Source organism: Cyanistes caeruleus, chromosome Z (assembly GCF_971803275.1).
Source record: "Cyanistes caeruleus chromosome Z, bCyaCae1.hap1.1, whole genome shotgun sequence".
Classification (NCBI taxonomy): domain Eukaryota; kingdom Metazoa; phylum Chordata; class Aves; order Passeriformes; family Paridae; genus Cyanistes; species Cyanistes caeruleus.
This window is the reverse complement of record NC_141732.1, coordinates 28,386,261-28,402,580: the sequence shown is the minus strand read 5'-3', so window position 1 is coordinate 28,402,580 and position 16,320 is coordinate 28,386,261. Positions and strand designations below refer to the sequence as shown.

Below are 16,320 nucleotides of genomic sequence, written 5' to 3'. Positions count from 1 at the left end.
TGTAGCAGCATAACTGTATAAGCAAAGCTATGGAGAAATACAATAGTCTATGTAAAGACTATTTTTCACTCTTACGTTACTTTATCCTGGTAGCACAATCACAGTTCCAAAATAATTCACCTTAAGATCAACAGATCTTCTTTCAGCAAGATGCTGGAATTGTTTACCACAGATTAGAACACCAAAGCAAAAAGTGAACAAAAATAAGACAGTGAGTCTTGAAGAAGGCATGACTAGAAAAATTTGACCTTTTAAATGGAATTGTCTTTGCAGACAGCACTTTCCATCTGAAATGTCCAGAGAACTTTTGACTTTTTGTCTGTAAAAAGACTATTGGAAAAGTTTGCTTTTTTCCCCACTTTAATACATTTTCATATTTCACAAAACAAGGTAAGAGGCAGGCACACTATAACTAAGGACTTGAGACCAGATGATGCTACAATGGCAAACAGTACACTAGAAATGTTCCTGCATAGGAGAGGGTGGGGAGGAAGACTGGCTGATGCATTAGACAAATTCGTGTCTGTTTTGATGGACAGAAATAATTTTCATTATTCATTACAAAAATCATACCTCTACATAATAAACACAAATGCTGACAGATTGTGCATCTCTTGGTGACTCTGGTTTGGACATTTATTTAAAGGAAGCACTGAAACACGGAAGAGCAAACCCCGTGTACTTCAACTCCAAGGAAAGTCTTGCATTTGACTTTGACCTGACAGAGGAACAGAAATACAGGATAAAAAATTTTCAACACTACTTCCCCATCACTAGAGCTCACACTCCTGTATGGCATTTGCAAAAACCCAGAAAAAAGTAGGTTTTGAGATACATAAAGAAATTAAAAGGACAGACAGCTCCTGCTATGGATAAATCAGATCTTGAATTTCTGAGACAAACAAAATTCCTCATTCTGCCTCAAGTCGAGGTAACACAGGAAGAATAAGATTCCCAAATGCAGAGTCTTGAGTTATGAAGTATCCTGAGGAGTGTGCATGTGCATGCTGGAAAGAGAAAAGCATTTGTTAAAGTGTTACTCCTTACAGCAGTGACATGACTTAAGACTTCATGGGTTCTGCAGCATTAATTACTTCTTTCTCGCAGTATACTCTTTAATTCTGATAGTCAAATTCAAACCCAGCATTTTACATCAGCCACATATCAGAACAGGGCCCATCATGACAATTAATTTGGGACATTCTCTCCTGCTCTTTTTGACCAACCCCATGGAGGTGGGGCAAATCAACTCCTGATTGCTCTTCTTTGCCTAGACTCCATGTTTCCACTTCCACTCCCTTAATCAGCCTGCAAGTCTTTGCTGATGACAGTCGCTACATGGAGTGCCACCAGACACACTCCCAAACTTGGGACGCCAGGATTCCACTCATGGGATGTAGATACACTTGTTCACCTGAGGGAGGCAGCTGCTGTATGGCCCTGGAACTCCATTGTGATATCCTATATACCCTTTCCCAGTTCAAAGGCTGGACTCCAGCAAGTAAAGATGTTCTGCATATACCCTCCATCCACCACTGGGGAAGAGCCCTGCTGGATCTCAAATTTAGCCTGAGCCCTTGGAACGATCAAGGCTAACTGGCACAGTGAGCAGCACCAGCATGGCCAGCAAGCCAAGGGGAGCTATCTGAGCTCAGTCTGAGATACAAACAGGAGGGAGCTCAACAGAGACACAAAGAGATGGCTGTGGGGCTGGGTGGAGCTCTCCATGCCCAAGTACATGTTTCATCATAACAAAAGGGACTTCACTTATGACAAATACAGAAATGTGAGATACCTAATCTCTAAAAGGGGCTCTTCAATTTCTCTGGAGCAGGACTGCTTTCTGAAGGGATGCACATCTAAAACAGAGCCAAACTGAACTCTGACTGTATCAGCTCACCTGCAGTGCAGCCTTCTGCTGTGCTGCAATGTGCTGTTGCTCAGCATGATCACGGAAATCCTTATTCAGAGGTGATCTTGCAAGTGCAATGCTGCAATAAAGAACAAGATGGTATGAAACAGACCACAGCCAAAACACATTCTTGCCATTCTAGCCGTGGATAACGTGACTTCCTGAACTCTCCATTTCACTCATGGCTTGACAATTATCAGTTACTGTTTGGAATTATTATTTGTAAATATAAGAGAAAAAGGGTAGATGGAGTGACCACAGATGTATCATTTGAGCCATCATAAACAATTCCTGCCAAACTTAACCTGAAGCCTATTGTGGATTTTGCCCAAGGGTTAAGTCCCACTGAAGTCAATAAAACCACTGGGGTGCAGTGTTAGACAATGCAAGGAATTTCTAAAGCAGCTTTGTGCTTTCACCACTACTCAGTCATTGAGTGACTGTTCTAAACAACTGTGATAAAGAGAAGCACTAACAAGAGCTCTGCAGACTTCAGTATAAGAACAGGCTTTCAGTGAGGGAAAGCAATTCACTACTTATGATAAAGGAGCTTCCTATTGATTCCTAACTGAAATAATGACCTCTTGATGACAGCTTGGAAGTACCTAAAACTGATCTAGCTTATCCATCTCAGTGCAGCATAAGGTTTCAAATTAAAATTTATTTATGTTTTTTCTTGTCTTTTATACGTTAGGACATGTCTACGTTCTTAAACCAAAAAGAAGACATAAAAAGCACCCCAACTCTATATAAGTAACATGGACATCAGGTGAGGGTTGTCATTAGAACTTCATCACAAGACAATTCTCAACTACCTCTGTAATTGTCACTGGAGGCTGCTACTGAAAACCCTGCTCTTACCAATCACAGAGACAAGATTACAAATGGCAAGGATTCCAAACAGTTTAATCAACTGAATTTTACCAGCAGTTTCAATGTCAACAGCTGATTTGGTAAATCAGTTTTTAAGAAGCACCCATGTTTATGAAAAGATTTGCAGACAAATCTACACCTAAATGCACAACAAAATCTAAACAATTCAGAAAAAATTTTGCTTACAGCACGTATTAAGATAAGTTTCACTGCTGGAGAAGAGTACTACTCCGTTTATTTGAAACACAGTATTTTCAGTGATTCTGGAGGTATTTAATTTGCATTTAATCTGTACCCTCTAATTTTTCAGTAAGATTTCTATAGACAAACTTAAGGCTCCACCATAAGCTGGCATTTTTCAAAAGAGGTCTTCTGTTCTTGGATACAGGATTTTTACATGCCAAGGTCAGAAAGCAATTAACTCATTCACCCTTGTGCCATCCCTGCCACTGCTGTGCTTCAGGTACATCAAGCTCTTCCAGTCAAGTTTGCACAATTTTTATGGTCTCAATTCTGACAACACTGTGGTCTGAGACCTCTGGTACAACATCAAAAAACTGTCAGCTTCTCAAAAATCACATGTCAGCCCACCATGCCAAAGCAGAGAGTCTGACTGCTGCATTGTAGGTTCCACTCATGTCCACCTTCAAAACCAGAAAATTCTAATTCTGCTCAATAGAACACAGATTATATTTCCTTAAAGAAAAAAGGGAGTAAACAAGCACTCTCTGAAGCTCTGTCAGACTTATAATGAAGCACAGAAACAATGTTGCCAGGCGTCAGGAGTTGTACATATTCTGATTTTCTTTCCAACAATTTTGCTCAAATAATAACCATGTACAGTTATAAATAATAGCTTCTTACCTCACTCAGAAGTCTACATCAGGCAATTTCAAGTATTCTGCATGTTTTTGACATTATGAAGGAATTAAAAGTGCAATCTCTTCGCAAAAAAGACACAGGCAGCACTCAGACTGTAGTCTACCTGAGTGTAGTCTATCAGAGAATATCTGGCTCTTGCACAGGTGTTGCGGGTTACACTGTGTCTAGAATGTGGCACTGCATTCACTTCACGCTAACCACAAAGTTTAAGGACCTCAATTTGTCCACATAAATTATTGTGTCATTTTCTAGTTACTGATTTATGACAAAAATCCAATCTTCTTGTCTTGTATGGGAGAAATCCCAGTAACAGCCGTTCAACTCAGATTAGATTATTACACTTTATGGTGTAGAATCATCCCTACAAAACAGCATCTTTTACCAGATTATCTGCTCTAACATAAACTGGCCCTGTCTTGCACATAGGGGGTTTCAAGAATAACTCACTCCTGCTGTAATTGTTCCTCTCTAAGCACAGAGAATCCTGAACCTAATGGTCTGCTACTTCCATTCCCCAGAGCGTTTCAGGTTAATAATGAAATGTTTTTCAGTGTCTGATTTCTGATTTTTCTTTATGGTAGATTTTAATACACCTGAGTAAGCAGATCTGCTTCTCTCATTCTCAAATTTTAATGATATAGGCTAAAATTCATGCTATGTAAACAATTTTAAATATTAGTATGTTCCTAAAGAGCAATGTCACTCTGCCTTGTTACAGATGGTCAGAAAACACTTCTGTTAAGTATTTATATAAAAGTTTACAGCTCACTAGCTGTTTGGTTTTTTTGATGTAATCCATGATGTCCAAACAGGTCTAAGAACATAAAATACCTGGCTCCAGGGTGATTTGTGGAAGACTGGTTTTGCATAAGTAACTTTCTCTTCTCCTTGTCTAGTTCTGCCAGGATTGCAACCCTATTTTTATTCTGGAAACCTGGTGAGAATGACAGAAAAATATTAGAGATATTTATTTGACTTCTATGGCCCAACTCCAATTCCCTGTGGAATTAGAAGTCCCTGTAGAAAATTATTCTACAATGAATACACTGATTTTCAAAGCTTTGTACCCATTTGAAAAGGCTATTAAATAGGCTTCATTTTTCAGCATGCAATAGCTTCCATAAGCTACCATGCATATTGATACATTTTAAATTTGAGGCTTTTAACTCAAGTTAGATCCTATCCCTTCCCAAGCCAGCTCTGGAGCTACAATCAAGGTTTACAATCAAATAGCTACCTTCTAAAAAAAAAGAAGTAAACTTACCAGGTTCTAAATTTAAAATGTAGTCACTGAATGTTCAACTCAACAATAACAATAGAATAATATATGCACAGGCCTTAATTTTTCATGTTAGTGAACTCAAACTGTAACACAAGCATTATATGTATAACAGGTAAGAATGAACAAATGACTAAGCTTGCACACGTGTTTATACAAATATCTTTCATCCACTCTATGAAGAAAAGTTTAAATATACTGTGTGCTATACACACTACCCTTATTCTGAGTATAATCAAATGCTGGAATAGAGAAGTAAAATTAAACTAATAAACTGTCTGTACACAATATAAGAATATAGCCTTCACTTGCTTTCATCATTCTTCTAAAGAGGCCTTGAATACTAGAGAAGGGGTCCAGAAGTAGGTGACTTGAGAGAATTTCAAAAACTCAAAAATGCCCAGAATAGTTGCCATCTATGTCTTTTTCAAAGTTGCCTTCTAAATGCAAACATGGCAAAACTCCTGTACCTACACAGGACTCACATAATAAAGGATCACACTGCAGCCATCAAACAAACCAGATGCACAAGTCCCTGCTGTTGCCTGAACAGCACAGCTGAGGGCAACAGCTCCGAAGTTGACTCTTACGTGCCTCTCTGCCACCAAGAATACTCCTCATGTCAGAAATACACCTTTTTTGAATCTCCGATTTGCTGCCGTTCTATAAATAACAAGCTACGAAAACATAATAATAGTAAAAAAAAATACCTAAAAGTCAAGCTCTCCTTTATTTTCTCCACACAAAAAGCCCAAGATTCCCACTGGGAATTGCTGTGTGCTGTGCCCTTGCCCTGAGAACCATCTTCATGACAGCACTAACCCACAAGCTATTAGGAAGGCCACACATGGTAACTCTTAGGGAGAGTATTAGCATGTCAAGGTAAAATGATTAATTTTCAATAGCTGCACTCAAAGTTCATCCTCTTTGACAGACCTTGGGTTGATGCTCAATTACATAATCCAGTATACCTTTCATCTGCGTGGCTTAATGAAGGAGACAATTACCAGAGAGAAACCTCCAACTCTAAATAACAATTTGCATCTGTACTGCCTTGCTATCAAACTCACACTTTTTGTCTTCTACCATGCCTAAAACGCATACCCATAAACTTCAGTGTCTCAAGAGTTCTTGAAAGGAGCACAGTCTTTTGATTATACTGTACTATGGTTTTATGTAAGATCACCCACAATAATTTCGACCTTTGTTAGTAAGATTTTCAGTTACATTTAATTAACTGGTGTTTTTCTGCCCACTAACCTCTTCCTATGTGGTATTAGCTCCACTTAAACTCTGTTAGATCTTTGAGGAGTATTGATTCAGGCCTTTGATCTTTCTCTGCTCTTTGGGTATTGTACACCATCTCTTTTTGTTTTTGAAGATCTTGCACTTGCAGAGAATCTGAAACCTTAAAATGGAGCTAACAAACAAAGGCTGAAAAATCTTACCAACAAGCTAGGATCTAATATTTCTGAGCTGCAGCTAGCACAGACTTTACTTTCTTGTAGATTCTGGAGACAATGTGTGGATAGGATGACTGTATCACCTCTTAGAGGGTCTGATCTAAAACAACCATGTTTACATGCTCATTCTACACAGTTTTAATCCAAAAACCTTTATACCTGTCATTTTACTCAGCACCCTTCTAATACTGCTTGCTTATCCTGAACTGCATAAATTCAAATGCATGCTTGGATTTCAGAAGATATGATAAAGGAAAGAGGAGACCACTTTTTAATGTAAGTTTGTGATCTAAAAATATAAATATTAAATATGCTTAAATTTATCATGAAGCAGATGGTATGATTCAGAAAAGCCTGAGACATTTTAAATGCTGTTTTTAAACTGTGATCAGAAACTGTAGAAGACTCTGTCTTCTATTTTGAGTCTTGTTACAGTATCTTGTGGAAGAAACTGTAAAGGTATTCAGAAGAAATCAAATTATTTTTTCTTCTCTTTTACCTCTACTGAGAGTTTTGTGGTGTGTTTTTTGTTTCGATTGTTTGTTGGACAGGTTTTTTTGAAGCAGTATTTTCCACAAGAATTTAGACAGTACCCATCAGCAACCTGTGGTACTGAAAATGTCAGTTGTTTATAAGAATTTGTTATTGATAAGGAGAAAAAAAGCCTGTTTAAGACAATGGAAGAGCACATTAAACATTACACACTAGTACTCCTCAGCTGAGCAACGTGAAGTTCCTGTAGGTACACTCCTTAAACATGCAAAGTAAAGCCTGTTCATTTAAAGGCTAACAATGGAAGGGGTGGAACATGAGAAATCCATCTTACAGAGAAGTTCTGCCATTCTTCCAAAGTAATCAACCATATCTGGCAATACATAAGGAAGACTTTCATTTAGATTCTTCCCTATCAAGGAACCCTAAATGCTTTCATAAAGACCAACTTGAAACCACAACAGAAACTTCCTGCTTCAATTATAAATAAGACTAATTTTTCATCTGCAGATTTGTCTGTTCTGCTTTCTAGTACTAAAACTGTGGACATGCAAAAATCAAAAGCTGTCCTTAGTACAGACCAGATTCTCATCTATGAAAGTGTGCAGATTTTCAAACACAGGAACTTCCTAATAGAACTTCAAATTTAGACTTCCCTTCACTGGGCTGAGTTGCACTAATTTTTGAGTTCAAACAGTTCAAATATTGCAGTTTATTAATATTTTTCTCTGCTTTGCTGACGTAAGTCCTGACATAAAATGACCTGTTCAAGGCAGCTAAATAGATTAACGGCAGTGTCAGATGTCAAACTGAGCACCTAGAACCTCAGATTACTCTCTAACGTAGCAGATTCAGGACATTTAAAATTTAAACCTTACTGACACCTCTATTTCTGACATCAAGCATTTTATCTGTGCAGGACCAGAAAGATTACTTGCTCCTATTTTCTGCACATGAAAGGCAGAAAGCCAAAGAAAGTTGAAACCTTGCTGCTGAAACTGGCAGCTTTAAGAACACACAGCAAGCCTCTCTCTTTACCCTAATCTCAACATCTCACCTACAACCCTATCTAACCATTACCTATGTTATTTAGTTCTTCTAACTAACTCTGCATGGCAAGCAACAGCATTACCTTTATCTATTTTTAATTTTTTGCTTTTCATTGATTATATTTTCCTTGATCTGTTTCCTTGATCCTTCTGTAAGTTGTTGCTTCATATTCACATTTAAGTCTTTTTCCAAGATGCACTATTTATCATTTGTCTGTAGTAGTGTAACAGCACTGAAGAGCCCTCCATTACTTTGTGTCCACGATACACTTTTATACTCAGAAAATGTTTTCAAAGCTGTATGTCAGCTCAAAGATCTGAACGTTAAAGGGCACTGCATTTTGTCCTGCCTGCTCAATTCAGAAAGGATTTAAAGCAATTTCTTTACTGAAGCATATGTTTCTATAAATGGCAGCATTCATGAAGTAAGGCAGCACCCTTTTAGTAGAATCTAAACACCTTATTAAACACAAGCCACTTGTGGAAAAAAATTGGAGTAATTCTATTTTGGGGTCTCTTCTGCTTATGATGACTGGTATCTCAAAACATCATCTAATAGTCTGCAGCACACCAATACTCTCAGTAACAATTTACATCTGGATATGCTTTCATACACTTTGTGTTACAATGAAACAAAAGGTGTAGTGGTTATTCAGTAAATTAAGTTGAATTACTTAAAAATACACTAGTATTTTGTCTGTGCCTCCAGAAAACAGCTCTGTACATAGCTAAATATAAGTAATTGACAGCCTTATGGCTTCAAAGTTCTCCAGTAACTATGCTTACACAAAGATCAGACTCAGATGGGGAAGAGCAAAGTACATAGAGTATGATGTAATTCAATGCAGAGCAGCACAATCTTCCTTTTCAGACTTGGTGAATGTAAGAGTCAACTCTAGCTGCTTAGACTGAATGCCTCCACATGCATTTAGGACAAAAACATAAACAACTTTCAGGATATAAAGAGACTCTAGAACTGTTACAGCCTGAAACTTAGAATTCTGTTCATATTTCAAAAGCTTCTTCTTCCAACATACAAGAGCGCTTATCTTCTGAAAGGTTCAGCCCTGTCTGAAACAGAATCTGTATTTTTCCCACCTTTGAAGACCAAAAGGAGAATTCTGTCCTGAGTTGCATTTCTCCCATGTCAGAGAGCTTCCTTTAGGAGGACTCACAGAGCGGTTAATTTGGTTACACACAACATATGCTCTGGCCTTGCTGCACACAAGCAGAGGCATTGTACAAGAGCAGCCTGATGAGTGCATGTTGGCCAAGTACTGTGGACTACTTTGGTAGAAGCAGTGTATTTCTGAGCATCTGGAAGTATTTGCTGTAATTAAGAAGCTGACTTCCACCCCTCAAAGTGTCTCACTCTGGTCAATGAGCTCATATGGCGGGCAATGCACAGCATGCAGGGAAGGCTTCCACTGCTTTAAAATGCCACAGTCAGTCTTGTGCTACCAGTTCTGTCTGATACTAATGGACTGAAATAAGGGTTTTCATTCAATTCTTGTTTTTCTGCACTCGTATGCAACTCACCACCAAGAGAGCTTTTCTAAGAGGCCAATTAATAAAAGTCTGGTTCACAAAATCTTAACTTTTATAGTCCAAGTCTGTAATCAATGGAAAACTCAAATTTACTCCTAAGAAAATACCTGATACCAATCAAAAGAAAAGCACTACTTTAGTGCAAAACATTCCCATCACAGTCTACCTGTGTAGAAGAGTAAGTGGTACCACGCATAACCCTTCCCATGAACATTTCAGTAAACTTCTATTCCTTTTGTCCAAGTGAAGAGAATTGATTGCTTGAACAGTAATACATATGCCATGAGACAAGCTAAAAATGCAGTGTTTGTCACAGTCCTTTTCACTACTATACTGCATCTAGGCGACATAGAAGCCCCAAAATGTTGTTTATATGAGCCTGTTCCTTTCTAATTTTTAGTACTATTTATAGGCTTATTCGGTAATTAAAATTTATAGTGTTTCTTGTCTGCTTAGTGCAAAAAATTTTCAGATGATAACTATACGGTTTCTTCAATGAGTTTGTAAAGGATATCTCAAATATAGAAGATTCCAAGATTCTATGAAATTATAAGACTATGGAGTCAGGAGGGAAGGTATTCCAGCACTAAAATCCCATCTCTCAGTAAACCAACATATTTAAGGAAAAGCAGCTTTTAACTCTCTATGACAACATTCTATTCCTTGCAATGATGCTGATTTGGTATTCACAGGAAGAAACACAGGATTTATCATGTATTATGTACCAAAAACTTTCTCAGAGTCAAAATCTGCAAACAGACAACTCTGCAATCTGCAGCACTCCTCTCTCAACACCTTGCAAAATCTCAGTAGGCATTCCAGAAACTACCTCCTTTTCGTCAAGTAGCAAGTAAAATCTGTGTTTTGGACCCACACGAGTCATGTGACACCACCTGAAGTATCATCCAGCAACACCCAGGTTTGCAGAACTGCTTGAGGTAAGGACACAAACACACATCTGCAGAAGGTGTCCACTTGCTGGGAAACTGAACCCAGAATTAATTTCTCATAACCAGGTAAGGGGAAGAACCATCCCTGAGACGCTTTTTCCCCAGCTCTTCCATATAAGAAATGCCTTTGAATTCCCCTAAGGTTTCCAGAAAACACCTCTAGAGGGCGATTTAAGATTCTCCTTCAAATTTACTGGGTGACATCCCCAGACCCTCAGCCCCCTCTAAAGCACATGCATTGCCTGGATAGATGGACCATTACTAAGATTTTTATTATTTTAATGATGCAATTGAGACGCTTCTTGGTATAAAGGAACAGTTCATTGCAATTACCACTATGGTTTTAATTGGCTTTTTCTCCTAGGCCTGGTCACTTGCTGCCTGGGACAGATACTACTGTCGGGGTCTTGCTGTTCCCAGCACAGCATGGAATGTATTTGAGTTCTGGCTGTCCTCTGATGTTGAGTGCAATAGCTGCAAGTCATGTTCAATGTCAAGTGTTGTAAGTGTCTGAAATAAGTTCCAGGAAATGATCACTGTACCACAGACATGGTAGGTACTTCCTACTGCTTAGCACAACATTATGCTCAGCAATTCAGAGCTTCCCAGCCATCAATAATCTTTTTCAGCCATTAAATGTGTGTGTACCTTGTCCCAGAACTGCTGCCATTCTGCTGCTTTAAGCCCCACCTCTCTTCCCTTTCTTCATCTTAAAATAAAATTAATAATCTTTCTTCAGTCATGAAAATAAACTTACAATTATATTGACTTCACTGATATTTTGCACAGTCTTTTCCCTTGAATACTTAGATTAAAACCTACCTTGTCCTGAAGGATTTGCTGCCATCCTTCAATGTTTAGCCCTTGTTTTATTCAGCTGGAGTTCAAATCTTTTAACCTCCACAAATATCTGCAAAACAGGCACAATATAAGATAAACATACTCCTTTAAAAGAAGAGCTTGGAATTCAATCCGTTAGAGACTATACAAACAGTTCGAAAGCACAAGCTGAACATGGCACATGTGTTGCTTAAAATGTTTATATTTATATTACATTATTATTATGTTTATATTACAGTTTATATTGTTCTGCCTGAAACTTTTGGCTTGAAATACCAAGGGTTGTTCAGATTTTTCAGATTCTAGTAATTTCTATTAGTAGAAGTAGTAGTAATTTCTCGTAATTTCTATTCTTGTAAAAATAATGTATATAATTAGTCATACACCCATTTTCCCAACTGAACTACCTGACAAAGTATGTCAGACTACACTTAAGAATCACATTAAACCTCTGCAGTCATTAAAAGCTGAAGCCTTGGAAGAACCCAGTTTAGCCTCTAACTCAAGAAAAACTGATTGTTTGACAAGAGGCAATTTAAATCCCAGATACGAAGCCAGCCAAAGTTGTCTGCAGCGGTGACAAAACAAAAAAGGAGGCCTGCTCCTCAGTCATACGTCACCTCGGACCACCATCAACATCTGTTTCCATCAAGGTGCCAGGCTTTAAGTGCGGTGGTGAAGAGCTCTGGCTCAGCCAGGCGGAGCCGAGGGATGGGAACGCTGAATCCTGCAGGAAACGTGAAGCATTAGTCGGTCACACTTCCACAGGAGACCGGGTCATTGCTAAGCCCTGAACCTGTGGATCCCTGAGCAGCTCCGCTGCGGTGAATTAATAACTCAATGACAGTACTAATTAAGCGCAGTGACAGCGGTCGGGACGGGTCTCTCTAAGAGCCGTGGATGGTGTGACCCACTCCCGCCGCTGCCCTCCTCCCCCCTGCACGGCTCGAGAATGGGCTCTCCCGCTCGCTTTTTCCCTCCCGCCCACAATGGAAGGACGGCCGACCCGGCTCTCCCCGACCCGGCGGCGATGCTCCGCCTCAGCCCGGCCGGCCTGGCTCGAGCCCCCGCAGTCCCGCCCGCCACCCACCTGCCCGAGGGCGCGGGGCTCCGGCTCCTTCTTCCGCGCTCGCCCTCCCCGCAGCGCGGCCTCGCCGCCTCCGCCCCCTGCTCGTGACGCTCGCACTGCGCGACGGCGCTCGCGCCTCCCCTCACACCGCCCGCGCCCTTCCCTCTTCCCGTGCCCTCCCCTCACACCGCCCGCTCCCTTCCCTCTTCCCGTGCCCTCCCTTCTTCCCGTGCCCTCCCCTCACACCGCCCGCTCCCTTCCCTCTTCCCGTGCCCTCCCTTCTTCCCGTGCCCTCCCCTCACACCGCCCGTGCCCTCCCGTCTTCCCGCGCCCTCCCCTCGCATTTACCGGGTCCGGAAGGATCGGGGTTGTGCGTGTGGAGGCGCAGGCCGGCTGCGCGGAGTGTTGCGTTCAGCAGTAAGGCAGAGTTTGCCTGTGTGCTCCTGCCGTGGGCATCTGCCTGCGGACGGGAGCAAGCACGAGGGTTTCACTCTGGGGCCACTGTGGGGACTCCACGCAGCATCGCGGTTAAATAGTAAAAAAACACACAAGTGGAAGGGAAGGGGAAACTGAATCGGGTTGGAAAAGACCTCCGAGGTCATGGAGTCCAGCCTGTGACCCTACACCACCCTGTTAACCAGACCATGGCATTAAGTGCCGCATCCACTCATTGCTTAAGACCTCCATGGACACAGACTCCACAACCTTCCTGTGCTGGGCAGCTCATTCCAAAGTCTAATCGCGTTTTCAGGGAAGAACCTCCCCTGGCACAACTTGTTCTTGTCCTGCCCCTTCTTCTTTTTTATTTATTTATTTCCCTTTTTCCCTTTAAATCACTGCTGTGCAGATTGTGTTTGAACACAGCAGCAATATTTGGAATTAATTCCAGAGAGGTTTGTTCATTGAACTACTACATAGTTTGCTTTGGGAATGTCAAATAACAACTGTATAGATGAGGGTATCAGATTAAGTGATCTGGTCTGACTAAGAGAATAAACCTTAGTCTTAAAGCAGCAGTCTCAGACTTTTTATGCTGTTGTGGTTAAAATACTTATTTGAATCAAGCTGGATTGAGTAGCAGGTATAGCTTTGATTGTACCTAAATAAAATCAATTATTAAGGACTGCTATAAATAAATAATTTAAATACTGCATACACATGGGGCCAACACAGACCTCTTTGTAGCCAAAAATCAGTCACAATGTCTACTTCAGTTTTATATGCAGGGTTTTTTTTAAGGCACTAAATAATTTTCATGAAATAAAGGCCTTTTTCTTCTTTAACTGGATGTAAGGATAAGAACAGGAAATCAATTCATTTTTTTTTTATTACTTGGTTGAAGATGCCCATGTAGACATGCTTTTACTGCAGGATATTAGATTTTTTTAATATTAAGGTTTTGGTGGTGTATGTAATAGGCACTTCTGAGCAAATGACCCGTACAGCAAGGGTGATAAAGAGACCTGGTAGTCAAACCTTCTGTATGCTGCAGGGCATTTGATTTCATTTGCTTTCTCTTACATAAAATGCTAGAAGTCCATAACCTCCTCATTCTTCAGGCCTAAACTGTTGATTTAGTTACAGTGGAATTGTTTATATTGGTAAGAACACACATAAGGTGTATATGGTGCTAAATGTCACAGTAATTCTTTAGCTTGGACAACCACATATATGAAGAAATATTGAAGGCAATTAACAACTTCTTAAAATTTGCTGCAGCCACCTTTACTGGACCATGAAGAAATAAATTACATTTTTGAGAGTGTATAGATCTTGTATAGATCTTGTCAACATCTATAATAATGGATTCATTTGTCTTAAAATAGTGTGCCTTAGTATTATACACATGGATTCTATGAGATAGACAATATTCTAACCAAGTATGCTGTCTGTTCTTCCATTTGTACTTTTCAAAGACTCACAAAGTGTTTGACAGTTGTTAAACTGAACAAATTTGTGTCTGGAAATTTGTAATGTCCAAATGTAGAATTTAGTTACCTGGATTGTTTTCCTGGTAAAGGCAGTGTGTGTGTGTGTATGTGAGAGAGAGTGTGTATATTTGTGTAGGGGTGTGTGTGTGCCTGTACCCAAACCAGCAGACAATCTCAGGGAGTTTTCTCTTTGCTTTCAAGCCTTGTTGATTAATACTGTGGGAAGCAAACACTGCTGCCATTCCCACATACTTGTATTATTGTCAACTGTTCTCTTTGCATTAACAGCTGACTGAGCACCTGCCCTCCTATTTCTGTTCTTTTATTGTTTTTTGTTTTGTTTCATTTTGTTATTTCTCATTCTGTCTTTAGAAATGCCATATGTGCTAATTTTTTCCTCCTTTTAATTATCCCTTGAATGATTCGCAAACCATTTTTTCTAGACACCTTGCTTGCAGCTGTTAACTGCTGAGAAGCAGGGTGAGTGAAGAGCAGCCCAGCATCCAAACTAATGATGCTACCTGGTACAATTCTTTGTGATGTCATTCCAGGACTGTGGATGTAAGTGATTCTAAAAAGCTGCAGTTTTTAAAAGAGGCAGACAGGCCTAGCTGTTGTGCTCCTTTTTACACAGTTAACTCTGGTAAGATGAATTAATTAGTGGACATTGGTCCTTGTTTGGGGATCAAGAAAGGAAGATAGAGAAGGAAGAAACAGAAGGGCAAGGAGGAAGAGTCATCAGCAAGGAAACTCAGGTGAAGAAAAGTTGGGACTTATTCATTCTTCATTTCTGTACAACTGTGGTGAATGTTGATCACAGTAGTAACTTTGAGCATCTCCAGAAAAACATGGTCATGCCTCAAATCAAATGATCCCTTTGCTTTGGGAGGAGTTGCACATCAATATAACATGTTATAACATGTATAAACAGGAAGAAGTGTAACCCTTTAAAGGAATGGTGTATAATCTCTGATGTGTCAGAATACTCTTTCCTGAAAATCCTTCTTGTTTAGCATAAGCAAATTAAAAAATGTAAAATAAAGCATTTATAGCTTGTCATTTGGAAAGCCATTACAAAACCTTCAGTTTAAAAGGAGGCTTTTCTTAAACACTGCATCACAAATCTTGCCATGCTTTTCCTTCAGGCAATAAAATTCTGCTTTTGAGGCTGGCTGTTATCATCTTGGAGTAGAAGGAGCTATGTATCCCATTATATAAACAAAAGCTGTGTTAAATTGCATGTAATTCTGAATGAATATAAACTGCAACATGGAAATGTGGTGGGACAACTCACATAGCTGGAGTGCTGGCAGCTCTGGATGGCTACAAGCTCTTCAGAAGAGATAGGAAAGCAAGGTAGAGAGGTGTATATAAAGGGAGGCCCTTTATATTGGAGAGGCTTTCAATGCCATGGGTATTGGAACTAGTGACAATGAAGTTGAAAGCCTATGGGTAAGAATTAAGGGGAAGGCCAACATGGCTGACATCCTACTGGAAGTCTGTTATCCACCCAACCAGGAAGAAGAGGTGGACAACTTACCCTATAAGCAGCTGGAGAATGTTTCAGATCCCCAGCCCTTGTTCTTCTAGATGAATTTGACCTGCCAGACATCTGCTGAGAACTTAATACAGCAGAAAAGAGGCAGTCCAGGAAGTTCTTAGAGTGTGTGGAGGACAACTTTTTGTCGCAGCTGGTGGGCCTGCCAAGGGACCGAGTATGTTAGACCTGTTGTTTGCAAATAGAGATGGACTGGTGGGTGATGTGGTGGTTGGAGGCAACTTGGGGCACAGCGATCATGAAATGATAGAATTGTCAATATTTGGTGAAATCAGGAGGAGCACCAATAAGACTTTTACACTGGACTTACAGAGGGCAGATTTTGGCCTATTTTGGAGACTTATTCAGAAAGTTCCTTGGGAAGCAGCCCGTAAAAACAAAGGAGGCCAGGAAAGGTGGGCATGCTTCAAAACAAAGATCTTGAGGGCACAGGAAGAGACTGTCCCTGTGTGCTGAAAGATGAGTTGATGAGGC

At 40.1% G+C, this 16,320-nt stretch overlaps 1 protein-coding gene across 3 annotated transcripts; it reads right to left on the bottom strand.

The window, feature by feature from the left end:
- Positions 1–342: 342 nt before the first annotated feature.
- Positions 343–15,450, bottom strand: INIP (INTS3 and NABP interacting protein). 3 transcript variants are annotated; one of them, XM_023944409.2, is made up of 6 exons: positions 12,706–15,450; positions 11,909–12,015; positions 11,271–11,358; positions 4,499–4,601; positions 1,901–1,991; positions 343–1,007 (listed from the first exon to the last, which is right to left on the bottom strand). In XM_023944409.2, the coding sequence occupies exons 3-6, from the start codon at positions 11,293–11,295 to the stop codon at positions 912–914; spliced, it is 315 nt and encodes a 104-aa protein (XP_023800177.1). In that variant the 5' UTR covers positions 11,296–11,358; positions 11,909–12,015; positions 12,706–15,450; the 3' UTR covers positions 343–911. The 3 variants fall into 3 exon arrangements, with proteins under 3 accessions (XP_023800177.1, XP_023800175.1, XP_023800176.1); XM_023944407.2 differs by lacking the exon at positions 12,706–15,450 and adding an exon at positions 12,379–12,583; XM_023944408.2 differs by lacking the exon at positions 12,706–15,450 and adding an exon at positions 12,295–12,384.
- Between the last annotated feature and the right edge of the window lie 870 nt (positions 15,451–16,320).

Bases quoted from the DNA above. Each gene is read 5' to 3' on its own strand.
- INIP (XM_023944409.2), bottom strand. From the start codon at position 11,295: ATGGCAGCAAATCCTTCAGGACAAG. The intron at 4,602-11,270 runs GTAGGTTTTAAT...CATTCTCACCAG, and splicing joins AGCAAATCCTTCAGGACAAG to GTTTCCAGAATAAAAATAGG. The intron at 1,992-4,498 runs GTATTTTATGTT...TCTTTATTGCAG, and splicing joins ACAAATCACCCTGGAGCCAG to CATTGCACTTGCAAGATCAC.